This window comes from Nyctereutes procyonoides, unplaced genomic scaffold (assembly GCF_905146905.1).
Source record: "Nyctereutes procyonoides isolate TBG_1078 unplaced genomic scaffold, NYPRO_anot_genome, whole genome shotgun sequence".
NCBI classification, from domain to species: Eukaryota; Metazoa; Chordata; class Mammalia; order Carnivora; family Canidae; genus Nyctereutes; species Nyctereutes procyonoides.
In genome coordinates this window covers 21296899-21323385 of record NW_026575117.1, presented here as the reverse complement: position 1 = coordinate 21323385, position 26487 = coordinate 21296899, and the positions used below count along the sequence as shown (strand labels likewise).

General features: G+C 56.7%; 1 protein-coding gene across 14 annotated transcripts; it reads left to right on the top strand.

Moving 5' to 3' along the window:
* The first annotated feature begins 859 nt into the window (after positions 1-859).
* On the top strand, positions 860-25578 carry IKBKE (inhibitor of nuclear factor kappa B kinase subunit epsilon). Of its 14 annotated transcripts, none has more exons than XM_055333902.1 (21): positions 865-1106; positions 2706-2824; positions 3764-3832; positions 4323-4452; positions 5405-5586; positions 6089-6249; positions 7104-7214; positions 7515-7694; positions 8317-8513; positions 9284-9348; positions 9438-9529; positions 9672-9758; positions 13670-13745; positions 13882-13977; positions 16855-16951; positions 19513-19552; positions 20296-20397; positions 21905-22001; positions 22762-22874; positions 23076-23147; positions 24832-25578. In XM_055333902.1, exons 2-21 carry the CDS (start codon positions 2738-2740, stop codon positions 24863-24865), a joined length of 2088 nt encoding a protein of 695 aa, XP_055189877.1. In that variant the 5' UTR covers positions 865-1106; positions 2706-2737; the 3' UTR covers positions 24866-25578. The 14 variants fall into 14 exon arrangements, 10 of the variants coding, with proteins under 10 accessions (XP_055189882.1, XP_055189880.1, XP_055189881.1 ...); XM_055333903.1 differs by having other exon boundaries at positions 13882-13994; positions 16875-16951; XM_055333901.1 differs by having other exon boundaries at positions 3764-3904; positions 13676-13745.
* The last annotated feature ends 909 nt before the right edge of the window (positions 25579-26487 follow it).

Genomic DNA, 26487 nt, shown 5'->3' with positions numbered 1-26487 from the left:
GAGGGGATGTGGGCTGTGCTGAGGGCCACCCGGGAGGGCGGGAGGGCGGGAGGACGAGGACCAGGACGAGGACGAGGACGAGGGGCCGCGACCGACCGGGTTTCAGGGTCCGCTCGCGGGCCTGTGCGGGCCCCGGGCACCCGGAGTCAGATCCAACCTGCGGAGGGGCCCGGGCAGGTCCCGGACGCCCAGGGGCTCTGAGGCCTCCCCGGCAGCTCCCCGCCGGGTTAACCTGCCCAAGCCGCTCGGTTGGCTGCGGGCCGCGCCCGGACTCCCCTGCTCCGGGGGCCGCTGCCGCCGCGGTCCCGGCCTCTGGGAGGCGCCGACCTGGCCGCGTCACCTGCTCCTGGGAACCGGAGCATCCCTGGCCCCTCGGGCGGGCGGGCGGCGGCTGCCCTCCGCGGTCTCGGCCCCTTTAAGAGAGAGAAAGGACGAGATCAGGAAGTGCGAGAGCGCGCCCCGGGGAGCCCGGAGGGGGCCTGCGCTCCCGCCCCGCCGCTCCGGGGGCAGCACGGGCCCCCCCCCTCCTCCTCCGGCCCAGCCTCGGGCGGTGCGCGCGGCCCGCAGCCGGGATGGGGTGAGCGCGGGGCCGGGGCCGGGCCGGGGCCGGGGCCGGGGGAGGGGCGGGGCCTGGGAGGCGGGGCCTGGGCCGGGGAGGGGCGGGGCCTGGGCCGGGGGGCGGGGCCGGGGCTCCGCGGGCCGGGGGCGCCCCTCCCCCCCCCGCCGCTCCTGCGCGCCCCGGCAGGGCCCCGCTGTCGGCGGCGGCGGCGGCGGCGGCGTCCCGGGCCCGCCTCGCGGAGCAGCGCCGGGGGGGGGCGGGGGGCGCGGAGGGGCGCGCGGGCCTGCGCCCGGGTCCCGAGCCGGGGCCCCCGGCGCCGCGGGGGGGAGCGGAAAGCCCCGGCGCTGTGGGGGAGGGTGACAGGAAAGGGTTAAGGGGCCGGCGCGGTGGCCCCCGGCGGGCCCGAGAGTCACGCCGCACCGCGCCGCGCCGCGCCGCGGCTGCTCTTTCCGCTGCAGCTCGGCTCCGGGCCTGGCCGCGGACGGAAGGCGCGACCCGCGCCCGCCCCGGAGAGCCTCGGCCTGACCCACGGCTGCTCGGAGCGCGGGTGAGTGCGTGGGGCCCCCGCAGGCCCCGCCGCCCGCCCTCCTTCAGGCCCCGCCGGCGGCGCGGAGCAGCCCCGGGGCGCAGCCTGGCGGGACCCGGAGCACAGCCCAGGCCGGGCGGCCCGCCCCGGCGTCTGCCTGCGCGCGGTCCGATCCCTGGGTCCGCGGCGGTGCGCAGGCGGCCCCCGGCCCAGGGCCCACGTCGAGGACCGGCCCCGGGCAGGATTGTGGAGGCGGCACCAGTGCGGCCCGCCAGGCCCCCAGGCTGCACCGCTCGGCCTCGGCTTCAGCGAGCTCGGCCGCGCGTCCCGATTCCCCCTCGGCCTCCGGGGTCAGGGTCAGGGGGAGGGGAGGGGAGGGGCGCGGGGAGGGGGGAGGGGGGGAGGGGGCGGGGAGGGGCGGGGGGAGGGGGACTCACTCTTCGGCTCCTCCAAGCTGAGCTCCTCTGTTGCCTTCTGGAGCCCCCTCCGTATCCCAGCGGCTTCTGGAAAGTGCAGACCCTAACACTTGTTCTGGAACCAGGAATAGGCCACCGAGCCTCTTCAGGTGGCCTCCGGCTCAAGGAAATGGCGTTCTCAAGACGTGCGTTTTTTAAAAAAAAACAAAAAAAAAAAGATTACCGAGAGAAGGCTCAAAGAAGTCTTAAGGAACCGTAGGATTCCAGGTGACCCCAGGGTTAAGAGCCTATCAGAGGTTCCGAGAGGAAGAAGCCCCTGTCGAGTCCAGCCTTATCAGCATATTTAAGAGGCGGTAGCCCTTCTCCCATCATCCCACTGAGACCAGCTCTGAACCTATTTTTCAGAGAGGATTTGAGCTTGGCCTCTGGGGCTACACTCCCTAGAGCCAGTTGCTTGAGGGGAACCGGCCTTTGCAGAGAACAGGATGGGGGGCAGAGATGGGGAATGGGGTTGTAGAGGGTTTCAGGTTCTCCCCCTGGGCTCTTGAGTTCTTGGATGTGATGGTCTCCTGCCCACCCCCACCCTCACCACCGTGGGCGCACACTCCTACACTTATGCTCCCTGCAGCGGTACGAGCGTCCCTCTCCAGAGCAGCGCTGACCTGGCCACACTGGCCGCCTGAGCCGCTGTTCCGCGCACAGCAGCAGGAAGTGGTGGGCCCAGGCAAGTGGGTGGGGAAGGGCTCCAGGCTCGTGTTGCAATCCTGGAGATTTGTGGTGGTGTGGTTGACGCTGCCTGACCTGCCTGGGGCCCTGCCTTCAAGCACTATTTCTGCTTCCTGGGACAATCCCAGGTCTGGATGCCAGAAACCCAGAATTCTCGGTGCCTGGGAGAGGTAACAGGGGAAAAGGTCTGTCTCTGTAGAATGGCCCCTGGGGAAGGGGTTGGGGAAGACTGGGCGTGAGGACAGGTAGAGTGCCCCGTGGGGACAGGCACAGGCTGTGGGCTGAGGGCCCCGGTGGCTGTATTTCTTTCTGGAGAGGTTTCTTAGCCTGCCTGCGCTTCACACTTCCTCCGTCCCCTTGCCTCTGGAATGGCCACATGGAGCCCCGTTCTGGGACGGTCGTGGTCACAGCTACCTGTCAGGCCACCAGTGTGCACCCCAGGAGTGGAATCCTAGACTCTCGTATGTTCTTTCTCTAGGCCGAAGGTGGCCAGCTGGCCAGGGGCCGGAGATGCAGAGCACCATCAATTACCTATGGCACACGGACGACCTGCTGGGGCAGGGGGCCACTGCCAGTGTGTACAAGGCCCGAAACAAGGTAGGATGCAGCCCTGGCCAGGCCCCCTGAGGCCGAGGAAGTTCTTGGCCCTGTCGGCCCCTGGTGGGCAGCAAGGGTGCTGTGTGGCTGGGCGGACGCCTAGCACACTCCGGAGCCAGGGGACGACACCGTGGCTTTGGGAGGAGGTGTGGGGAGTTCTAAAGGGCTCCTTGGGGTGTTGCTTCTGTCAGGCAGAGTTTGGGACTGGAGAGAAAGAGAGGAAGATGCAAAGCCATCACCCTGGGGAGGTGGCAGCAAACCCAGGAATAGCAGCACTGGGAAGTGGGACTTGTTTGAATTCCCCCTGCCTTCCTCATGGCTCTGCACTGACTAGGTAGACATATCGCAGTCCTGTGTCAAGAGCTGGAGCCAGAACAGGTTCCAGTCCAGCTTTGCTGCTAGCACCAGGGGTGTTGGTGCCTATGTGGTTATTGTCACTAGAAGCAGGAATAGCGGGGTGCCTGAGTGGCTCAGTGGGTTAAGCATCTGCCTTTGTCTCAGGTCATGATCCCAGAGTCCCGGGATGGAGCCCCAAGCCCCATGTTGAGTCGGGCTCCCTGCTCAGCGGGGAACCTGTTTCTCCCTCTCCCTCTCCCTCTGCCCCTCCCCCCCTTCCTGCTCTCTCTTGCTTGCTTATATTCTCTCTCTCCAATAAATAAATAAAATCTTTTTTTTTTTTTTAAAAAAAATGGTAATAGCAACGACCAAACATCCCCTGTGGGGTATCAGGTACACAAAGCCCTTATCCCGTCTCAGGGTTGGACTGGGCTATGTTCCCTCTGATTAGGGGAAGAAGCTGAGGGTGGGAGCCCCCAGCCCCAGCCGGGCTGTCTTTGGTCCTGGCTGGTGTCAGGCAGGTGGGAGAAGCTCTGTGGAGGCCTGGGGGCATACGTGTGCTTCCCAGGGCAGGAATGGGACTTATGTTATCCCGCACCGCAGAAATCCGGGGAGCTGGTTGCTGTGAAGGTCTTCAACACGGCAAGCTACCTGCGGCCCCGCGAGGTGCAGGTGAGGGAGTTTGAGGTCCTGCGAAAGCTGAACCACCAGAACATCGTCAAGCTCTTTGCAGTGGAGGAGACGGTGGGTCCAGTAGTTGGTCAGAGGGAGCTGGTCTTGTCCTTGACCCTCACAGGCTGGAAAAGAGTCAGGTCACATAGTAACGGAGACATGGTCACATGCTTGTCAGCAGGTCAGCCAGAGCAGCAACCTGTAGAGTAGAATAAAGAATGCTGGGGTGGGGGTACGCGTGGGAAAGTAAAGATGGGAAGTTGGGCCTAATCAGAGAGGGCTTCCTGGGAAGGTGACCTTGGGCTCAGGTGTGTGGGGTCACTGTAAGGCCAAAGAGGGAAGGCCAGGCAGCGGCTGGGACCTAGACAATAAGGGCTTTTCACCTAGGCTGAGTCACCCTCCCCTTGAAAAAGCTGGTTCTTCACAGAGTGATGGAAGGGGAAGAGATTTGCCTTCCCTGTCCCCAAGCTTCTCTCTGTCCCACCCACAGGGGGGCAGCCGGCAGAAGGTGCTGGTCATGGAGTACTGCTCTAGCGGGAGCCTGCTCAGCGTGCTCGAGAGCCCGGAGAATGCCTTCGGGCTGCCCGAGGACGAGTTTCTGGTGGTGCTGCGCTGTGTGGGTGAGCCCCTCCCTGACCATCCCCCAGGAAGTCCCCTTCCCCATCAGACCAGCCACAGGCCCAGCCCTCCGTGGAAGGCGAAGTCTCAGAGAGTCCAGCATTTCTGAAACAATGACCCAAACACAAAAGACATCTGTACCTGGGAGGCTCTCCATTCTCAGACCTAGGGCAGCTGTTTAAAACTCCATCTTAAAAAAAAAAAAAGAAGAAATCAAACCAGGTTGTACATCATCGTTTATAGCAGTGTTACTCACAATAGCCATAAGATGAAAACAACCCAAATGTCATGGGCAGATGGATGGATAAAATATTAAATGTACATATGATGGGACACTATGCAGCCTTAAAAAGAAATGAAATCCTGACACGTGCTGTTTGTGGATGAACCTGGAAGACATTGCTAAGTGAAGTGAAGTCACGGGTACTATATGAATGATTCCACTCAGATGAGGGACCTCGTGCGGTCAAAACCACGGAGGCAAAGTAGAACAGTGTGTGTGCCCGGGGCTGGGGGGATGGAGGCATGGAGAGGGATGGTGCAATAGGTGGTTTCTATCTGGGACATTGACCAGGTTCTGGAGGTGGCTGGTGGTGATGGCTACACAGCACTGCTAGTGTACTTAGTGCCACGGAACTGCATGCTGGAAATAGTGAATTTTGTGTTAGGTATATTGTATTACGACTCTTAAAAACAAATCAGGCGGGAGAGGGGGTGCTCTCCCCGGGGAAGCAGAGCTGTCATCCCTCTTGGTCTCCTAGGGAATCCCGGTGGAACTTCAATACTCATGTCTTTGGGACCCCCTCCTTTGTCCTATGCCCATCTCTGTTCTCCTGTGGCCCTGCCAGCCCATGTGCACTCTTGCTCTGGACCCAAGGACAGGCTTCTGCCCCAGATAAGCCACAGACACTGAGCTGTTCCTGGCCGGGAGCCAGCAGCCCTGTCTCTCCACAGTGGCTGGCATGAACCACCTGCGGGAGAATGGCATCGTCCACCGTGACATCAAGCCTGGAAACATCATGCGCCTCATGGGGGAGGAAGGGCAGAGCATCTATAAGCTGACGGACTTTGGGGCCGCCCGGGAGCTAGATGATGATGAGAAGTTTGTCTCCGTCTATGGCACTGAGGAGTACCTGGTGAGTGGGCTGCTGGGGACCCTCTGGTCAAACTCAGGGCTGCCCGTCCACTTGTGACTCTCTCTGAGCTCCTCCAAGGGGCTCTGTTCAGTCCCCCTGCATGTGGTAAGGTATATGTCACCTCTGCACCCCAGCCAGAAGAATGTATTCTGGAAAAGGTGGTGCTGTTGCCTGCCTGGGCCTCCCTGCTGGAGTGTCCCTGCCCGGGGCCCCTCTGCCCAGCCCCCCTGCCTGGGCCTCCCTTGCGTAGCTAATTTCTTGACAGGATCCTCACCGAGGATAGGGCACCACTGGTCACCACCTTCCCCAGGGCAGAGGGTGGACAGATAGAATGCTCTGGATGGTCTAGCTCCACACTAGCTTTTGAGATGACAAAGGAGGTGGTTCTGATAGTTCTGTTTTCACTGGAAGGTGGTAGAAGGAGGTTGGTTGGATGGATGGGGGCTCAGACCCTTGCCCACCCTCCCCCTCCATGGCTGCTCACTGGTTCTCTCTCCGGCAGCACCCCGACATGTATGAGCGGGCAGTGCTCCGCAAGCCCCAGCAGAAGACATTCGGGGTAACGGTGGATCTCTGGAGCATTGGGGTAACCCTGTACCACGCAGCCACTGGCAGCCTGCCCTTCGTCCCCTTTGGTGGGCCACGGCGCAACAAGGAGATGATGTACGGTGGGCCTCCAGCCCTGGGCCTTCCCCCACCACTCCCTGCTGCATCTCCTCTTCCACCTCTCACTTTGTGGTCCTCCTGGGGGCCACCCCCACCCAGGCTCCTTCTTAATACTTGGTTATCAGCCCATCAAACAAGAAGCTTGAGCCCTGCCCTGATAGGAGAGCAGTGCTTATGGCAGCCCCGAGCTCCCGAGCTCCCCGTTAGAGCCGCTCCCTCTGCTCCCTCCGTGGGCGTGTGTGGCTCACCCACCTCAGCTGAGGCTCGAAAAGACACAAGCCCAAAATTGGGGAGCCCGCCAGGGGCAAAGGGGGGGCTGGACCAGGGGGGACACAGCCTCCTGGTCCCAGATGCAAGGCCTTCCCAGGTTTCCTGCTTCTGATCCAGAGGTGGCTGGAGGCAGTGGCTGTTTCTCCCTCGTGGGCACCGTGGGAAGAGGTTTAAGGATTGGTGGGAAGGTCAGAACAGCCACCCTCTGCTCGGGGTCCAGCTGTGTGGGACCTGGATTAGGTTAGGGAAGGGGAAGGAGACTGGCGGCGCGGGGGCTGGCCCGGGAGGCTCTGCACGTTGAGCGGGGCAGGCTCGTGGAGGGAAGCGCAGGGCGGGCAGGGCGCAGAGGTGCAGGGCAGCCCTGACCCAGGTGGGATGTGCGCTGGGCGGGGAAGCGGCTGGCCTGGCAGCCGGAGCCCAGAGCTTGCCTGGGGCTGCCTTGCCTGAGGGCCAGGACTCCCAAATTCCATTTCCGGCCCCTCTGGAGTGGCTGGCTGACTGGAGCCCTCCGTGCGGAGCTTGCGGTCCCTCGGGGTGGGACGGGCCAGGGGTCCCGCCGAGCTGGTCCCTCCTCGCCACAGGTACCGGATCACCACCGAGAAGCCGGCCGGGGCCATCGCGGGCACCCAGCGGCGGGAGAACGGGCCCCTGGAGTGGAGCTACGGCCTCCCCATCACCTGCCGCCTGTCCCCGTGAGTGCGGCGTGCGGGAGGCGCGGACCCACCTGAGGCTGGGCTGGCATCCCTGACGCCTGCGCACAGTCGGGCCTGCGGGGAGGGCCCGGCGCAGGGGCAGTCGGCTCAGTGGACCACTTTCCCTGTCAGGCGGCCGCTTTCCCCTCTGGAAGCTCTTCCTCCCCCCCACCACCACCCCCACCCCCCACCCGCCTTGGTCCTAGCTCTTCAGGACCTTACCGTGGAATGCCCTATTGCATCCTCAAAGAGGACAAGTCTGGGCCCTGGTGCCTGAGCGTATCCATGTCCGGGGTACAGGGGGCTGCAGAGCCAGCTGGTGCCCATCCTGGCCAACATCCTGGAGGTGGAGCAGGCCAAGTGCTGGGGCTTTGACCAGTTCTTTGCGGAGACCAGTGACATCCTGCAGCGAGTCGTCGTCCATGTCTTCTCCTTGTCCCAGGCGGTCCTGCACCACATCTACATCCACGCCCACAACACGTGAGTGCATGGGTCTGAGGGACAGGCACCAGAACCTTCTCTACCCAAGCAGAAGGGTGTGTCCTAGTAGATGTGAGAGCTGCTGGGCCCAATCTTACGTTGGAAAAACTAATTCCGTGAAATTAAACAGTTCTTCCTTGCTGCTAGACTCCAGGGATGCAGCAGCCTTGCCCATGCTAACGAACATTAGGAATCTGAGGGGTAAAAAAAATTTAAAAAAAAAAAAAAAAAGGAATCTGAGGGGTGCGTATGTGCATGGATGCGCGCGTGTGTGTTGGTGATGTGTTTCCCAAATGTGTTGCTCATGGAACCCATTATTTCTCAAACTCTAGGTGAATTTTAGTGGGAATGTCGCAGGAAAGGGTGCAAAGGCAGAGGCTGGGTATTGGGGCTCCTGTGTTCTGTTCCTACCGTCCCCATCCACTCTAAGACACTAGCTCTAGCCTTTGTCCCTCCACCTTTGATAAGAGTGATAGTCACCCAGTCCCTCCCTTTGAAAAGCTGAGCCCTCTCCATGGATGAAGACTTACCTGGGGTTTGGGTCACCTGGGCCCTAGATCATGCTGACACTTCCTATCTTCCCCCCCCCCCCCCCCCGCCCCGGGACCCTTTGTGTGTCTAGGATAGCCATCTTCCTGGAGGCAGTATATGAGCAGACCAGTGTGGCTCCCCAGCACCAGGAGTACTTCTTTGAGGGTCACCTCTGCGTCCTTGAGCCCAGCCTGTCAGCGCAACACATCACCCACACGACCGCAAGCAGCCCCCTGACCCTGTTCAGCAAGGCCAGTGAGACCCCCAAGGGGCTGGCCTTCAGGGACCGTGAGTAGGGCCCTACAGGCTGGATCTTTTCTCCTTCTTACTTTCCACAAGGGACAGGAGGTTATGATCCAGGATATTGATTAATACTTTTTGTGGCTGTTTCTTTGGGCCCACAGGGTCCAGAAGGCAGATCTGGCCTCTAACTCTATCTTGCCTCTCAAATGCTGTGGGACTCACACTTCACCTCGCTGGGCCTCACAGTGTCCACAGAGCTGTGAAAGAAACTTCAATTGAAACAGGGAGATCTGGATTTAAGATGATTTCCAGCATCTCTGCGACTGGTGGGAGAGCCTCGGATGGTTTGGGTTGGAGAAAGCAGGAACCCCAGTTGCTAGAGCAAAGAAAGGTGGTCAGGGGTCCAGAGTTTTGTCTTCCAAGTTCTAGAAAAAGTATCATTCCTCCTTCTTTGAATGATGCCAATGTCATCCTCCTTTTCAGGGTCTCCAATGCTGGAAAGCAGACTTAACCTTGAAACTCCTAGTCCTGAGGGTGGTTTTAAGCCCATTTTCTGGCTGTTTCTGGGACCTTGGGCATGAGGCTGTAGTTCTCCAAAGAGGACACCAGGGGGCAGTGAGGGACAGTAATTGTAAAGAGGCGCAGCGAGTGCATTTATTTAGGCTTGGGGGTGCTGCGCACAAGGTGGGAAGCTTGCTCTGGAGGATGGATGGGGTGAGGGTGAGGGTGAGGGTGAGTGGGGAAGAACAAAAGATGAACTTAGGGTTTGTCCGGGACACACAGGCAGCCCCCTCAGATAGGGTCTTTGTCTGCAGCCGCTCAGGACATCTCCAAGTTCTTCCCCAAAGTGGACCTGCAGGCAGATTACACCACCGCCAAGGTGAGAGGTGGCCCCGGTGGCCGTTGGCCAGGAAGGGTCACACGAGGGGTAGGGGTGGGAGTCCTAACCCTGCCCCCTGTGTATTTTAGAGTGTACTGGGTGCTGGCTACCAGGCCCTGTGGCTGGCACGGACCTTGCTGGCCGGGCAGGAGATGATGCTTCGGGGACTGCACTGGTTTGTGTGAGTACACCCGGGGGCTGAATGCGGAGGGCAAGGTGGGCAGGTGGGTTTGACCTCTTCCACACAGCCCGGGTGCCGTTCCCTTGGCATGGGCTCTTGGTCCCCTGGGAGAAGGGAGCTCTGACTCTGCACCCCTCTGCAGGGAGACGCTCCAGGCTACATGCAGACGGACGCTGGAGGTCACACGGATGGCTCTCCTCTTCCTCAGCAGCAGCCTGGGCACCGAGAGGTGGGTGTCCTGCTCAGGGTAGGGGGTGGGGGTGCGCTGCAGCAGGTGTGAGGCTGGCTCAGACCCCTCGGCCCTTCTCTGTCTGCCTGTTCTTCATCCTCAAATGTCCAACAATGCCTCTTGCCCCCCCCCCGACCTCCCACTCTCCCAGCTGTTGGAGAATACAGAGGGGACCCCTACTCTGTCCCTCATCCCCCATGCTGCCAGGTGACTGTACAGACCTCTCCCACCACCTAGTCACTGCAAGGGGAATGGGGCAGCCATGGGAGCACTGCCTTAGCAGGTACCAAGCCCCAGAGCAGCACTCCAGCAGAAGCCTTCATAGCCTCACCCAGCCCCCTGGACCTGACAGGATGGGGATCTGGGTGCTCTCATCCTCCATGCTCTTCCTTCTGGCTCTGCGTCCTTTTTTTTTTTTTTTTTTTTTTTTTTTATGAGAGAGAGCGAGCACGCACAAGCAGTGGGGAGGGGCAAAGGAAGAGGGAGAAGAAGACTCCTCCCTGAGTACAGAGCCTGATGCAGGGCTGATGTGGGACTCCATCTCAGGACGGTGGGATCATGGCCTGAGCTGAAGGAAGACACTGAACTGACTGAACCACCCAGGCGCCGCCTGTCTCTGGGTCTTAAACTGTCCTCACCTTCTTCACATTTCCTGGGCCTGCCTTGGGGCTCTGTGCCCAGTACTGCTCTGACTTGGGCTAATTAGGGGTGATAGACCAGACAAAGGGAGAGACTGGGGAGGAGGGAACCAAGCCAGAGAGTCTAGACATGAGAAGCAGGAAGACTCCAGTGGGCAGAGCACTTCCAAGGAGTGGGCATAGCCCCCCAAGTCTCGGAAGACATGGGGCCATGGTACAGGTGAGAGGAGGGGGCTCTGCAGCCCAGGGAAGCTGATGGTAGCTGGAACCTTCCCCACTGGGAGGAGACGTGGCATAACAGGAGCAGAAGCTGTGCTGAACATGTCTCATGTCCCTGCTCCTCACATCCCCTGGCTTTTATCCTTAGGAAGGTCCTGGGAGTTCCCAGCAGTGAATTGACTCACTGCTGCCTTGCTTGGCAGGAGCGGTTCAGATAATGGGGCAGATGGGGTGGCAGTGTTGCGGGAAGAGGCCGAGGAGAGTCTCCAGATGACAAGGACAGCGTCCCTGGCCTGGCTGAGCGCCTTTCAAATGGTGACAGAGATGCGGAGCTGCAGGGGCACAGCACTGGTCCTTGAGAGGAGCTCTGAACGGGGCACAGGAAGGGGGTCCAGGGATAGATGTGACACCAGGCACACAGAGGGTCCACATTCTCCTGGAGGAGATAGCCCTTCCCAGGGACTTAAGAGTGATGGGATGGTTGGGTAGAGGAAGACTAGAGGTGAGGAGGGGCAATCGTGGAGGTCTTCCTGGAGGAGGTGAGGCTTTTTAAGGCCAGAGTGAAAGAATACCTTGAGTTGTTTGGTCCTGTGCAGAGACAGAAAAGGGGGACATGATTGGGGAGATTGGAGGAGGGGTGCTGACGAGGTTTGTTTGAAGCCACAGTTAAAATGGAAAATATCCCAGGGTGAAGGTGGAGTGGGGCAGAGGGATAGGAAGGGAAGGAGAGAATGCATGGAGGGCCTAGAAGGTCCAGTTGGCGGGTTGAACCCAATAAAATGACCAGTAGATTTCTATTGTAGGTTCTTGAACAGGAAAGACATGGAGAAAGTATTTGGGGTGTTTGCCCCTTTGCCCTAGACCGAGGCCTGTGGAGAAGGGACTCCCTGGAGCTGGAGTCCTGGGTCTGCTGGCCGCTGTTTTTGCCCTTCTGGATGCCAGGCCCCCTCGGAGGCATGGTGTGCCTGGAGAGCTCAGCGTCAGAGGGCCACTCCAAGCTCTTCACTTGGGACCTTAGGCCACTGTTCTCTCTCCTAACCTGAGCCACTATTTTTTCTTCTTCAAAATAAGAGAACTGGATGATCTTGGAGCCCTCCCACCTTTGACCCTTTGTGATTCTGCTCTTTTGTGAACATCCTCCGACCTGTAGATTCTGGAATCTGACACATTTTAACAAGTACCGAGCATAAAGTGGCTGCCATTGCCCAGCCTGGTCACTCATCTCTCCCTCGGGCTCCCCAAGACGGGCTCCCCAAACCAGACTCCCTTGGCAGAGTGTCCTTGCCTCTGTCGTGAAGCTCCCTGGGCCTTCTCAGCAACTGCTGTCATGTGGTGGCACTGGCTCAGAGAGCCCCAGTGCTTCCCTCACCACCAAACAGCGTATGTCCCTGCTCTGTAGCCGAGCGCTTTAGCTCCGAGGTCCTGTTGGATGCCCACAAATGCTTTGTTGGGAAGCAGGAAGGAGACTTATCTCTCTGATAGGTACACGAGATCCCCAAGTCTTGTAGAAGTGAAGTGACCCCAGGTCATGGAAGACAGGAGGGGTGGCAGCTGGGACTAGCACTCAGACCCATCTCTGCTGACTAGGTCAGCCTCAGCTGCTTCTGCCAGCAAGCATTGCACACCCTAAAATCCATTTGTACACTCACTAATTCATCCAACAACCATGTACAGAGGAACTACTGTGTGCCGAACACTGCTGGGCACTGGAGATACAACAGTAAACTCCTGCCTTCGTGGCGCGCCCACTTCGTGCCTAATTCTCCCCTGTCCTCTCGCCTTCCCCTCTGCCAACACCATTCCCAAGCCGAAGCACGCAGGATTCTTTTCCCCATGATCGTTATTGTGATAGAAATAGTATATGCTAATTGCAGAAAGTGGGAAAATACGGATAAGCAAAAACGAAATGAAAATGCCGTGTCCTTGTCCCCCGGAGCTAGGTCGTTGCAGGGGAAGAGTAGACGCCCGTCTAGGTTGTCTTCTGCTCTGTATATAAGTATATATATTAACCGACGTGAGACTCTCTAGTACTTGCTCTCTTATAACCTGCTTTTCTCAGCTGATGAGCTCTCCGGCCCCACGTCAATACATTTTCATCTCGTCTAAAGTCATCCATACTCAAAGGTCTCTAACTTGCTCCCTACTTCCCTTTTCTAGCTGGTTTTATCCAAACCAGGATCCAACCCAAGACCACACTTTGTGTCTAGTTGTTATGTTCCTTAAGTCCATTTTAATCTAGACAGACTGCCTCCCCCCTCCTCCCTTTTCCTGACACGGGATGTCGCAGGGGCAACACCCCCTGCCCCGCTTTCTGGACTCTGCTGTTTTCTCTAGATACCCTTTGGATTTGTTTTCTTCTTTCCCAACATTTCTTATAAACTGAGAGCTCTGAAGCCTGGGTGGATTCAAGTTGAACATTGTTTTGGCCAAGTACATCAGAGAGGACACCAAGTACACTTCATAGCCTCCCACCACTGGGTGGGGACAGCCTGATTCCTTTATCGTGTGGTCACGTTTTCCCTGTCAAAGAACCACTTTGGCACAATCCAAGTGCCCGTGCCTTGATCATTAATCATGGATTTTAGCACCATGCCCAAGCAAATAACTTCACTGGGGGCAGCATGATGCTAATATTCCAAGTCTGGAACGTTATTGGCTGATATTCTATAAAATAAGGCTTTTCCCTTATTAGTCAGCTATTGGTTACCATAAAATACAGTTTCTATTGGAAAGGAACTTTATTCTTTTCCTTTAGTGATAAACATTTCTAGGAGGGAGTTAGTTTATTAACAGTCGCCTCGCTGCATGGACTCATGAATTTTCAAGATTCTCGTTTCCAGCTATCTCCATCCTTATTCTTTACGGTGCTCAACAACAGTACAACTTTGTTGGGTTAGGGGCCTCTTGAAATTGGTTCCTTTAATCCAACCACAAAACTCCGCAGATACCCGAGAAGCCAGCAAGGCTGTCCCAAAGAGGTCAGGCTCTTCATGTGGTCGTGGAGCTCTGCCTCCCAATCCCCCAGCCGTGTCCTTTCTCTGTCCTTCCCTGGAGGTTCAGCAGTGTGGCTGGGATGCCTGAGATGCAGGAGCTGAAGAGGGTCACAGAGCTGAGGTCCAGGCTGCGGGCTGTGAGTGAGGCTGGGGGGTGGCTGGGGCTAGGGGGGCAGCTGTAAGTACAGAGCTGGGGGGCAGAGGTCCAGCCAGGCTGCTATCAGAACCCTGACCTGAGGACCCCCCGGGGGTCTGCCTTGTTTTATCCTCCAGTTGGTGGAGGCCCTCTCCAGATGCTCCCACAATATCACAGAGACCCAGGTGAGCCTGAGCAACCTGAGCTCTGAGCTGGTGAAGAACCGGGATCAGGTACATGCGGACAGAAGGTCTGTGGGATTTTCCTTCTTGGTGGGGTGGGGGTGGGAGCAGGGACACACAGCTCCGAAGGTCCAGTAGCATTTTTAGGAACCAATCCGCTTTCTCCTTTATCTTAGCAAGGGTGCTGGGGTGTGGGGTAGTGGTGTGGGATCCAAGAATGTGCATGGCCCTCCCCTGAGGCTGGCCTAAAGGAGAAGAGCACCTGGGGTCCTTCTGGGAATTTAGAGAGAGAATTGGAAATCCTAGCAGGTGCAATGGTTCTTTTTAAAGATTTTATTTATTTATTCATGACAGATACAGAGAGAGAGAGAGAGAGAGAGAGAGGCAGAGACACAGGCAGAGGGAGAAGCAGGCTCCATGCACCGGGAGCCCAATGTGGGACTCGATCCTGGGTCTCCAGGGTCACGCCCTGGGCCGAAGGCAGACGCTTAACCCCTGAGCCACCCAGGCGTCCCAGGTGCAATGGTTCTAAGTGAAAGAATAATTTCGTTCCATTTCCCTTTCTCTTCATTGGCTCTGCTCAATCCCTGGATTGACCCTCCTACTTCTGTCACCTCGTTTAATCTCCACAATGATGCGACTACTAGTAGGCCTCTTTTGTAGGTGAGGAAGCTCACTCTGGGAGGTTAATATGCCCTGGGTCACAGCCAGTCAGTGACAAATGATAGACATGGGGCTTCGTGTCATGTTTGCCCACCTCCAAAGCCTACGTTCTTGGCCTACACCAGGGATTTATGGCCTCGGAAGCCTCATTCAACAAACATCTTTTTTTAAAGATTTGTTTTTATTTGAGAAAGAAAACGAGCAGTGGGGAGGGGCAGAGGGAGAGGGAGCCAAGCAGGAAGCCCGATGCGGGGCTTGATCCCAGGACCCTGAGATCATGACCCAAGCTGAGGGCGGATGCCCAACCGTCTGAGCCACTCAGGCGCCCCCTGAACGTGTTAATGTCCTCCCGCCTACCTCACAGCCTGGAGTGTGGGGCCCGCCCTGACCAGTACCCATTCTCCCCAGTACCTACTCTAGTCAGTGCTGACAGGGATCCCTAACCCAGGCCCTCAATTCTAAAATCAAAGAGCCCTGAGAACTGTAGGGTTTTATTTGTTTGTTTTGGCCGCAAAACCTGACCTCAGCTTTCATGAGTCTCTTCTTAGAGTGTTTGATGAGGTTTTGGAATATAGGTGAGGTTTGGTGGGGTGAGATCCTGTGCCAACAACCAAGAAAGAATTCTTGAGACGTCTTTGGTTCAAAATGGTGATTTTATTAAAGCCCCAGGACAGGACCCGTGGGGAGGAAGAGCTGCTGCCCCGGGCCCATAAGTGGTGGCTCATTATATAGCTGGGAGTTGGGAGGGGTTTGAGGAGAGGGGAGCGTACTCACTAAGCAATTTGGGAGCAAGGTTTCCAGGACCTTGAGGGGGCTGGCTATTGTTGGGAAAGGTCACTTATTACCGTCTAATAAAACCTGAATCATGAGACCCTTCAGATGTCTATCGGTGGGCCATGTGCTGGGGGAGGATCACCAACATGGATCTTGGGGGTTTAGAGATAAAGGAATTTTTATATGTTAAAGTAGACTTACAGGCTCCTGGGGGTCAGGCTAGGATTGCCTTCTGCCCTTAGCAAAGTGTGAACATTGAGGCAGTTGAGTCTGTAGAGGAAGTTCCGTCTGCCTGTTTCCAGGACTTGTCAGCGTGCTGTCCCGGGCTTGTGCTTTGTCCCCAGCTGGTCCTCTGTTCCCCCATCATGTTTATCCCACTTAGAGTGAATATTCTTATAGTTCTCTAAAGGTTGAGGGTATCTGAGGGGCGCTACCCCAGACCCTGCTCAGGCTGGCCCTGACACCCTATGTCTACTGAATCACCTCTCTAAAATCAGAAGACAGTTCAGAGTTCGGCACATACCTGGCCTGAGTCTTTTGGATAAAGACTGAATCTGAGGTCTTGTTCACCCCCATGTTCTCCAAAGGGCAGGCGCCTGGGACCTGCAGAGCCCTGGAAGCAGCTTGGGTCTGACCCAGAATCCAGCTCCAGAAGTAGCTGAGATGGGGTCACTGGGAGGAGCTTTGGAGGAAAGTGGAGCTAAACAGGCCTGAGGCTGGGGAAGAAGAAACATCCCCCCTGCACACACACACACACACACACACACACACACGTTTGTGCACACACATGCACAAACCCTCACGTCACACCTGTTTGTATCCACTTGAAAAGGGGAAGGAAGAAATACTACAGACTTTAAACCTCAGGAGGTGAAGGTCCTTGAGGTCATCTCCCACATCCCCCGGCCTACATGCAGGACTGAGGACCGTGGATTCATCCGTGTTTTAAATAGGGGTTGTCCTTTCGTTATTTAAGTGCCTTCCATGTGCCAGGTGTTGGCTACGCTAGGAGGGCCCTCCTCCTACCCTCCCCAGGCTTCTGCCCCACTCCCGTCTCCACGGGCACTGCTGGCCTCACAGGACCCAAGGCTCCTGCCTTGATTCTCTTCTCAAGCCTTCTAGTGTAGCAAAGGCCATTGTCCTGTGGTCTGTTCTGCAGCTTTTTGTCTGTCTCATCTCTTACTAAACACCTCGAATATGTGTGTGTGTGTGTGTGTGTGTGTGTGTGTGTGTGTGTGAGAGAGAGAGAGAGAGAGAGAGAGAGAGAGAGAGAGAGGATAAACTTGGGACTCAGGTGGCTGGCCGGCCCCACCGCAGCTCAAACAAGCTTAGGGACAGGAGAGACACCCCCACTCCCAGTCTGGCCCCCAAAACTGTGGCAATGAGGCTCCTTCTGCAGGCTTGTGTGCTCCCCAACCCTCTGCCAGCCATGCCATCCCCTCTCCCCTCTCCCCCCTTTATTCTGTGCTGTTTTATTCTCCCCTTGCCTAGTCCCTGTCTCCTGCCCACAGCATCCAGCAGATTCAGTGTTGTTTGGACAAGATGAACCTCATCTACAAACAGTTCAAGAAATCCAGAATGAGACCAGGTGAGCCATGGGGGGAGAGCAAACCACCCCCTGCTCTCCCTTCCCACCCTCCGTCCTTCCTTCCCTCTGCTCCTCCGGCTGTTCCTTCATGCTCCACTCACTGTGTGGATGCTGCTGTGGGGTGCCAGGGTGGCGCTGCTCCAAGGCAGGGCCCCTGCCTCTAAGCTACCTGCAGATGCTGAGGGACGGGAGCCCTGTGCCTGTGGCCAACTGAGAGGCTTAGCATGCTTGGGGCGCTCAGATGGCTGGAGCCCCGCTGTGACAGCCGAGGAGGCCCTTGGAAGAGACCCCTCACCTCTGTAGAGCACTTTACAATTTAAAGAGTGATTCCCCATCCATTGTGTCTTTGGCTGTTAAAACAGCTAGGTTTTCCAGATAAGGGAGAGTCTGAAGAAATATCCTATAGTCACTGGGCCAGCTACCTTGCCTGTATTCTCTGCTTATCCTCACAAAGGACCTCTGGGCAGGAGCCACTCATTTACAGGCTCAGGGATGCAGCTGCTTGCCCAAGGTGCCTGCTGTCATGGGACAGGGTAGGATGGAACCTGGGGGAGGGCTGGGGCTGGCGCTGAGGGCCCCTGGGAGACCCCAATTGACTCACACATCAGAAACCAACCCCCTGTCTCCTGGGGCTCCTCCTCATGTGTGGACTGCAGGGCCTGGATTTGATGCCTAGATCTCTAGCCCTGGGATTATCTAAAAAGCTCTGTCTCTTAGAAATGTGATGCCAGCAACGTACCTAACTCTCCAGTAACCAGTATTTTAAAAATAGAAACAAAACAGGTGAAATTAATTTTCATAATACATTTTATTTAACCCAATATGTCCAAAATGTCATTTCCGCGTGTAATCCATATAAACAAAATTATTAAAGAGGGATTTTACATTCTTTGGTGTGTGTGTGCGCGCCAAGTCCTTACAGTCCTGTGTGTATTTGACGCTCACAGCACGTCTCTGTTTGGAAGCTGATTTTTTAGCAGACTGAACTGTCGTCTTACTAAAGCAGTAAAGCTGCATTTATTGGGAAAACAACATTTTGCCCTGCTCCGGTTTTAAATTTTTAAGTAATCGAATTAATTGGATTAAAATTAAAATTCAAAAAAATAAAAAATAAAATAAATAAAATAAAATAAAAATTCAGTTCCTCAGGCGTGCTGGCTACAGGTCAGGTGCTCGGTAGCCACACGTGTCCAGCGGCCACTGGCTCGGTCATAGAGATCTAGATGATCTTCTCTCCTTCGGACTCAGTTCTGCCTCTGGGGTCTGGCCGTGGAGCAGGTGAGGAGAGCAGCACAGGAGAGGGGGAAACTGAGACTCTCCCATTCCTGACACCCCGCTGGCCCTTTTTAACTATGATCTCCAGAGAACCTGAGAGGCTTTCTGCCTCCATCACTGGGATTCCATCATCTTGCCTCACTACCCTTCTGGGCACCTCCCGTGTGCTGGAAACTGTCCTCCAGGCTGTGCATGATCTTAATTTATTTAATGCCTGCAAAAACTAGAGGCACCATTACCCTCCCCTGTTTATAGATAAGGAAACCAAGGCCCTAGGAGGTTCAGTAGCCCAAGCAGTCCTGGTCTGGATGCCTTTAACCGCTCCGCTCTATGGCCTCAAAGAGACTCGTTTTCATTGGTCCCCCAGAGTCCCTTATGAAAGCTAACAATGAAAGGACGCACACCCCTTGACAGCAAACCCCCGGAATGTTGGAAGACGCCACTCTGAAAAACGCTTCTGGTTGTCCCTCTCCCCTCACACCAGCCTGGGTGGTTGCTACCTGTGACGAACGAAGAAGCGACTCTGTGAGGTGAAATCACGCCTCTGCCGCCTCTGCCACCGCCGGCGACTAGGAGGCTGGGCTGGGACTTGGAGCTGGGACTTCGCTAGTGCTCAGCTGGCCGAGAGCAGGGCCCAGGATGAAATGCCAACGAGGGGCTTCTGCTGTTAGGGACCTGGGTGGGAGGCCGCTGGGCAACCGTCCTGCATCTTGTCATCCTGGGGAAGCTTCTAGCTGGGAGGCCCGTTCCCTGGAAGCCCAGGAGAGGGCAGCGTCTCCCAGCTGGGAGCATCTGCAGTAGGTGACTCCCTCGGAACCAGCGCTTCAGGGAGAAGTGGCTGGTCTGTGACCCGGAGGAGGCAGTGAAAGAGGTACAGGGTGGTGGCCTGACTCCCCCAGCTCATCGCTACAGAGTCCAGCTGGCCCTGCCCGCAGGAATGGAGCAGGAATGGGGCCTGTGAGCTGTAGGCATCAGGCACGCCGGGAGGGGTGTTGGATGAGGAGCTGGGGCTGACCACACGTCCTTCAAGGGCCACTCATCCAGCACCCCCCACCTGAGATGTCCCCCCAAGTACTCATCTCTCCACTCCTGGCCCCAGGAGCCCTGCAGCAATTTCTCTGCAGCTTCCCTGGGCTCCTCTGTACCCCGTGGCTCCACGGGGCTGTGAAGTCCCAAAGGGCCAGAGTGAGCCTATCTTCATCTTTGGAATTGTCCCCAAGCTCTTGTGGCATTCTGTTTCATTGACTGATTGGACAGGTGACATCATTCCTGTCTGTTTCCTTCAGGGCTTGGCTACAATGAGGAGCAGATTCACAAGCTGGATAAGTGAGTAGCCCGTCCCCCCTGGCAGGTGGGTGAGCAGGAGGCAGGAAGGTGGGTGTCACCAGGGAGGAGCTGTCCTCTGTGCCTGACGAGGTTCGATGAAGGATCCTGATCCCGGGCTGTAGCTGGGCAGCAGCAGAGCGGGTGACTGTGTCGGGCAGGTTATCTGGGGCCAGGGAGGGAGACTGAGTAGCTGACTCAGGAGCTTTCCCTGAAGTTTGATGTAATTGGACTTACCTCTAGCGGGAACAAGACCGTTTGTAGTATTTCTTTCCCTAACTCTCCTCCCTGATTTACTGCTTCCTGCTTCTGACCTTCCCTTGTGCTGTTCTCTGCTCCTCTGTCTCCTGGACACTAATCTTCCAGGAGGCCCTCTCTGATTTAAAGTGGTTATTTGGAGACACAGTCCTCCAGTTCGATGCCCACCCCTGACCCTTATACACTCTTCTCTCAATCTCCGGCAGCATCTCGCCTCCCTCCCCCGTGAGGACGGCGCTGGAGTGTGTCTGTTCTCTGAAATCCCCTTGTCCTTCTCCCACATCTCTGTCGCTGTGCTCTGCGTCCTTGCCACTCTGACCTCCAAAGTTCGTGTATGTGCGAGCCTCATGCCGCCCTTGTTTGGAGAGGCGGCCCTACTGTGGATCCAAGGGCTGGGCGTTTCGGCGGTGGAGACCCAGGGATGCTAGCCGTGGGCACAGGTGGGTCTGGCTGATTATCTCTATGCCTCCGTGTCCCTGTCATTTCAGGGTGAATTTTAGTCATTTAGCCAAAAGGCTCCTGCAGGTATTCCAGGAGAAGTGTGTGCAGAAGTATCAGACATCCCTGGTCACGCACGGCAAGTGGATGAGGTAACAGTTTGGCCCTCCTTCCTGAGCTCACGGACCCTGGGGCCCTTCCTGGCCTTGCCCTTCGGGCTTCAGAGAACCCTGGGATTTGCAGAGCCCTGATTGAGGGGAGATGGTAGTTAAGGAACAAAAGCAAAAAAAAAAAAAAAAGGTGGTTTTGTGCACCTGGGTTATTTCCTTTCATTAGCTTATTTAATCCCACAATATACCCTCTGCAGTATACACTCTTACCCCTCTCCACAGATGAGGAGACTGAGGCTCAGAGCACAGGTCTCCTCAATACTACACAGCTAGTAAGTAGCAGATCCAGGACTAGTAATGGGTATGACTGCCTCTAAAACCTGGGTTCTTTCCATGTTCCCAGGTGGTTGTGTTGGGAAGCCCCTTCTCTGGGGAGAGCACAAGATTCCTCTGGGATGAGGCCAGGCAGGCTTATAGACTTCTGGTGGTCAGGGATGCAGGGGCCTGCAGAGGCCCTTAAATGGAAGCCCCTTACACTGTCCCCTCTAGGAGTTTCAGGCTTTTCCCCTCTCACATGAGCCCCTCCCTCCTTCCTCTGCCTGCAGGAATACTGGCCCCTCCTGGGAAGAGAGGACAGGGTCCCAGGCCCATATGACCTGTGGGCTTTTTACGGGACTGAGACCCAGGCACTCACCCACCCTCACAGTAGAGTACAGCTTCTCCACCCCTAACCCACCCCAAATTCTGCTTTAATTGGTCTGAAGTCAGGCTTCATATCAGCATTTTAAAAGCACCTCCAGGGGGATCCCTGGGTGGCTCAGCGGTTTAGCGCCTGCCTTCCTTTGGCCCAGGGCGTGATCCTGGAGGCCCAGGATCAAGTCCCACATCGGGCTCCCTGCATGGAGCCTGCTTCTCCTTCTGCCTGTGTCTCTGCTTCTCTGTGTGTGTGTCTCTCATGGATAAATAAATAAAATCGTTAAAAAAAATAAAATAAAAGCACCTCCAGGTAATTTGAATGTGTAGGTAGGGGTGAGAACAACCACTGGCTTGTCTGTCCTCGGATTGGTTTCCTTTCTGTGCAGTAGGGACAGGTGGCTGCTCACTCCCTCCACTTAGAGAACAAGAAAACTCCTAGAGGAGTCCTGACCTTGATTGGCTCTGGCAAGGGGGCAGTTCCCATAGGAGGTGCCCTGGGATGGGCTATATCCCCTGCGGGTCTGGAGCCTGGCCTGGCCCTTAGCTCATCCTCACTGGCATGTATGATGGGCCACAGCCATGTGTGGTTTCACTGCCCCTGTGGTTCTGGCGGGACCCTTGGCAGCATTTGTCAGAAGTGTCATCAGCATTCCCCCAGTGAGACAGGGAGGAGTTGAGGGCACACGAGGAGTTGCAGACAGAGGTAGGGAGGGAAGCAAATGCCCAGACCCAGCCATCCGCTCCAGCCTCTGCTGTCTGGAAAGCCTCTCCCCCATGTCTGTGGACCCGAAGGACAGCTGGGTGGGCCCCGGGAAGAGTGAGCAAACCTAGATTTCTTATCTGTTCTCTCCAGGGAAGTGCATGAGACCAGGAACCATTTGCGCATGGTCAGCTGTTCTGTGGCTGCCTACAACACAGAAGCCCAGGGAGTCCAGGAGAGCCTCAGCAAGGTACGAGATCTGCAGGCCACAGTGCCACTGAGAGGAGCCGCGTCCATCGGGCACCCTGGGGACGTGAGGCCGTTCCCCTGCCTCTGGGCAGGGCCATCCTTGACAGAGTCTGCGTCCAAGCACACAGTGGCTTGGAGGTCTCTGACACACAAATGTGCTCTGAGGTGGGGACAGAGAGAACGGAAGGCACTCCCTGGTGATCTCAAACTGAAGGGCGCTACAAGGACAGAGCTTCCAGAATGCCAGGACATCTTCCTCATGCCCTGTGCAGCCGGAGAGGTTCCAGGCTACTCCTGAGAGCAGCAATGTGAACCCTCCTTGGTCTTTTGGTCAGCTCTCTGGGGAGAGACCAACACCGAGGCAGCTCCGAGAAGGCTGCTCCTCTGGTCCCCAAGCCCCCAGCCCCCCCCCCGCAGCAGCCTCGTTCCTTCCAGGCTAGCTGGGCTGCCCTGCCCCTTCTCCGTAGCTCCTGTAGCTCCAGGCTCATGCTGAGCCATCAAAGGTGTGGGTTGGCCCTAGGGGAGAACTTGGCGGGGCGGGACAGTTAAATCCAAGCACAGATACAGGAGGGTGGTTTGTGTCAACTGCTTCCAGGATGGGAAGAAAGGGCCTGCAGGAAAGGCTTGGGCATTCAGGAAGCTCCAAGGATGCAGGCCAGGGGCCATTTTGTTGCCCTTTTCTTACCCTTACTCACACCTCCCTTGTGGAAAACCACACCTGTTGGCCCATCCCCCCTGACTACAGTGTGGCTTCCCTTCAGATCCTCGACTGGTTGTCTCACCAGCATCTTCAGGACAGAACAAAGGAGGCTCAGGTCTCACCACCCCCCACAGCCCCCTATCCCAGCCCTGCACCGACAGACCTGGTTCTCCAGTAAGTTCTAGAGAGACGGGGTGTGTGTGGAGGGAGGGGAGTGGTGGAAGAGGGGGTACGGTACAGATGTTAGAGCCCGAGGGGTTCTGCCTCAGGCCTGGGAGGCAGGAATAGAGAGAGTCTGGATGTCCGGCTTCCTGGGGGAGCGACTGGCAGGACAGCCTCGGCCCCAGATGCCCCTCTTGCCTCTGCCTCCAACAGCATGCAAGAGCTCTGCGAGGAGATGAAACTGCTGGCCTTTGACCTGCAGGACAACAATCGCATCATTGAAGGGTAAGGAGCCCCCACTGTGTGCGGGGAAGGCTGGTGACAGGTGTCAGAGCCCTGCCCTGTCCACGCTGAGTCGCCAGCCTTGTGAGGCGTAGGCTTCCACTGTAGTCCTGAGGACACGCGCCTCAGTGCAGTCAGGAGGGGGGCTTGCAGGCATGTGGGATCCAGGCCGTGTCCTGTTCCCCTCCACGCGGACTCTGCCCAGTGGCTCCCCCAGACCCGCTCCTGCAGCCATTGGCACCACGCGCAGAGGGCTGCGGTTCATCTCCACAGCCTACGCCAGGAACGGCAGCGCGGAGCTTGGGTTAGCGGCCTGAGGCCTGTGTTTGTCTGGCCTGCTGGCCTCTGTGTTCCTGTCCGTGCACAGGCTCCCCGACTCTGGATCCTGCCCCCGTTAGATTCCCCTCCTCCTGGGGAATGAGGGGGACTGGAGGGGGTGCGGGGAATGCGCCTCAGGCCTCAGACTTTGGGAGTTTTTGCACTAGTACAATTCACAAAAGGAAGCTAGGAGGTAACAGTGACCAACTTCCCATAGAACCGAGTAAGCACATTTAAAAGGGAAAAAAATCCTGCCACCTAGTAGTCCTGCTTCATGAAGCACATTTTTTTAAACACCAAGAAGGAGGGACATAATCTCAGCATCAGGAATGGTCCTTGCCCTGAAGCTCATGGCCTGCTTCCGTACATACACACTTGTGCACGTGTGTGCATGTGCACGCATGGGCACAACCCCCCACACCCCCCCCCCCGTCCTAGTCCTATGCCTGTCACTCCCCCACGGGAGGACCAAGTGGCATAGTGGAAAGAATCTGCAGAGACTCCAACAGGATTTGTCTCCTCACCGCTCCTTACAAACTGCATGACCCTCGGAGGCTTTGCCGGGCTCTGGGCTTCAGTTCCCTCCCGTGTGAAATAGGATGAATGATCCCAAGCTCCTGGTGGTAACTAGGGGTGAATTCAGATGAGCTATGCCACGTGCTGGGGCGGAGAGGGGTGCAGAGGGAGGCGCTCACTAAATGCTCAGTGTTCCTCAGAGGCTGTGCCAGTCTGGAACCCTGGAATTGGGGCTACGAGCCAGGGACCCCGGAGCAGAGCTTGTGGTTGTCCCCAGAATTGCAGTGTCCTCAGGCTGAGGAAGCCTCCCTGCCATATCCCATCCCTGCAAGGGGAGACTCCATCCTCTTAAATACCCTCGAGGAGGAGATTCTTTCTAAAACCTCCTTCATGGGCAGGAAGTTCTAATTTTAGTGCCGACATAAATTTTTCTTGCTGTGATATGGGGTCTATTTACAGATAGCTCAAAACTTTATTTTAAGTGAATTTTTACTTCCTTCTTCAGAGCTGTAGCCAAGGAGCCCACATAACTTTGAATTCCTCTTCCCCTCCTCTTGACCTTTTGGCTGCAGTGGATTCACCAGGGGAGCTTTTTAGATTATGGCTCCCAGGTCTGGCCTCCAAAGACTCAGGGTGCCTCCAGGGGTTTATAAACCCCCAGGTGATTCTACCGTGTGGTCAAGGAGGAGAACCAGAGAGTTCTTGTGGGCGGGGTGGGGGGTGTCAAGCACTGGACAAGGAGATAGCTGGATGGCTCTGTACTCCAGAGAAGTTGAGTGTGTTGGGTCCTGGGGTGTGGCCCACAGGCTTCTCTGCCTGGGTGGGAGAAGGTAACCTTTATTTTTCCTTACAGGCTAAGTAGGCCCCCATCGGCTCCTGACTCCTGACATCTGAGCCCCATGGGGTGCCCAACATCCTGAAGCATTAGAATCGTTCAAACACTGCTCTCCTGCCTGCAGTGTGGGGCCTAACACAGGATGATGTCTGGTCCCGTCTCGTCAGCCTACCTCCCTCCTGGCCAACAACTGGGAGATGTCACCAGCATTACCTTCCACTGCCTTTCTGGCAGCAGCAGCACAGCAGGCCCCAGGGCACCAGGCCACCCCTGTCAGGACCCACTGCCTGGGCTGACCTTTGTGTGTCACACAGGCTCAGGTACATCTCCATCGCTCCGGCCTGTATAGCTGAAGCCAGCAGGCCACGGGGAGAAGAGGCTCGGATCGGCCCGCCCAACCACCTCCTCTGGTTTACAGGGCTTCAATTCTCAGGGAACAGAAGAGGAGGCCTCTGGGAATTTCCCTAGGATGCTGGGTCAAACGACCTCAGTTCAGTCTTCCTTCCTCTTAAGGGGTTTCACGTTGAACATCCTGTGATTTCTGGGAGCCCCCACTCTCAGCCCCAGGCATTATAGAGCCTGATTTTGGGGGTTTGGCCTGGGTGCTAGGTAGGGCCTCAAGGATCCTCACCTTCCTCTCTCCCTGAGGCACCGCCAGGCTCTGGGATATGCATCCAGCTGTGGTCTACAGGGAGCACAGGCCTGTAAGTCCAGATCAGAGACCTGTACCCGCAAGAAGTGGAATAAACATGGCCTTCTTTTCTATTTCTGAGTGGCTCTCACTGGGCTGGGTCTGTGAGGCAGGGGGAGGCTCTTGGCTAAGTGTGCTTAGCATCCCAGCAGGCACTGGGTGGGGATATGGGAGGACAGGATTGGGAAACGGAGGTGGGACTGGTCACTTCCTGATCCCTGCCTTTCCCCTAAATGGGCCCTAATTTCAGGGAAGGGCCCAAGGAAGATGGCATCCTGCTGGGAGGGCTGGCCCTCCCATTTCTTCACCTTCCCCCAGCCATTTTAGGGAGCTAGATAGGGGCCCGGGACCCTCTCTTTTCTCCCCCCTTAAATCCACCATCTAAGTGCCTACTCCTTCCCATCCCCCACTCTTCAAAGCCGAGGCTGTGTCCTCAATCCTGAGCTTGAGAAGTACTTGGGTCATTTTGAGGACTCCTTCATTCTGTCTAGAGGCTAGAATGGTGCCTGCACATTCAGATTTGTGCAGACGTAGTCTTTCCCCTGCCCTACTTCCAGCCTTCCCTTAACCAGAGCTGAACTACGCACCCAGCCTAGGGCGTGGGGGAGAATGCAGTAAAGTAGCCCTGATGGGGGAGGGAGACACGTGGGAGCTCCATTTGGGCACTGAGGCATCATGCTTTGACTCTAGATAACCCCAGAAATCTTTCCTGCCCATCTTCATGAAGCCTCCATGTCCTCAGAGGCCACACTGCCCCATGACCCAGCAGGGCAAAAGTAAGGAAGCCCAGGTCCTGATGTCTGGCACCTTCTGTACTGATTCTCTATGGAAAAGGCCCAGGGGAAGGTCCCTGGGGGGTTGCTGGCATTGAGCCTAAGTGGCTTCATGTGTGCCATTTGGTGGCAGTGGGGTGAGGAGGTGGTCCATGGGGTCGTTGAAGCCAAAAGGGTTCAGATTCTGGGGCCCCTGGAGCCAGCTGCCAC

Bases quoted from the DNA above. Each gene is read 5' to 3' on its own strand.
- IKBKE (XM_055333897.1), top strand. From the start codon at position 2,738: ATGCAGAGCACCATCAATTACCTATGGCACACGGACGACCTGCTGGGG. The intron at 9,349-9,437 runs GTGAGAGGTGGC...TGTGTATTTTAG, and splicing joins CAGATTACACCACCGCCAAG to AGTGTACTGGGTGCTGGCTA. The intron at 22,875-23,075 runs GTAAGTTCTAGA...TGCCTCCAACAG, and splicing joins CCGACAGACCTGGTTCTCCA to CATGCAAGAGCTCTGCGAGG.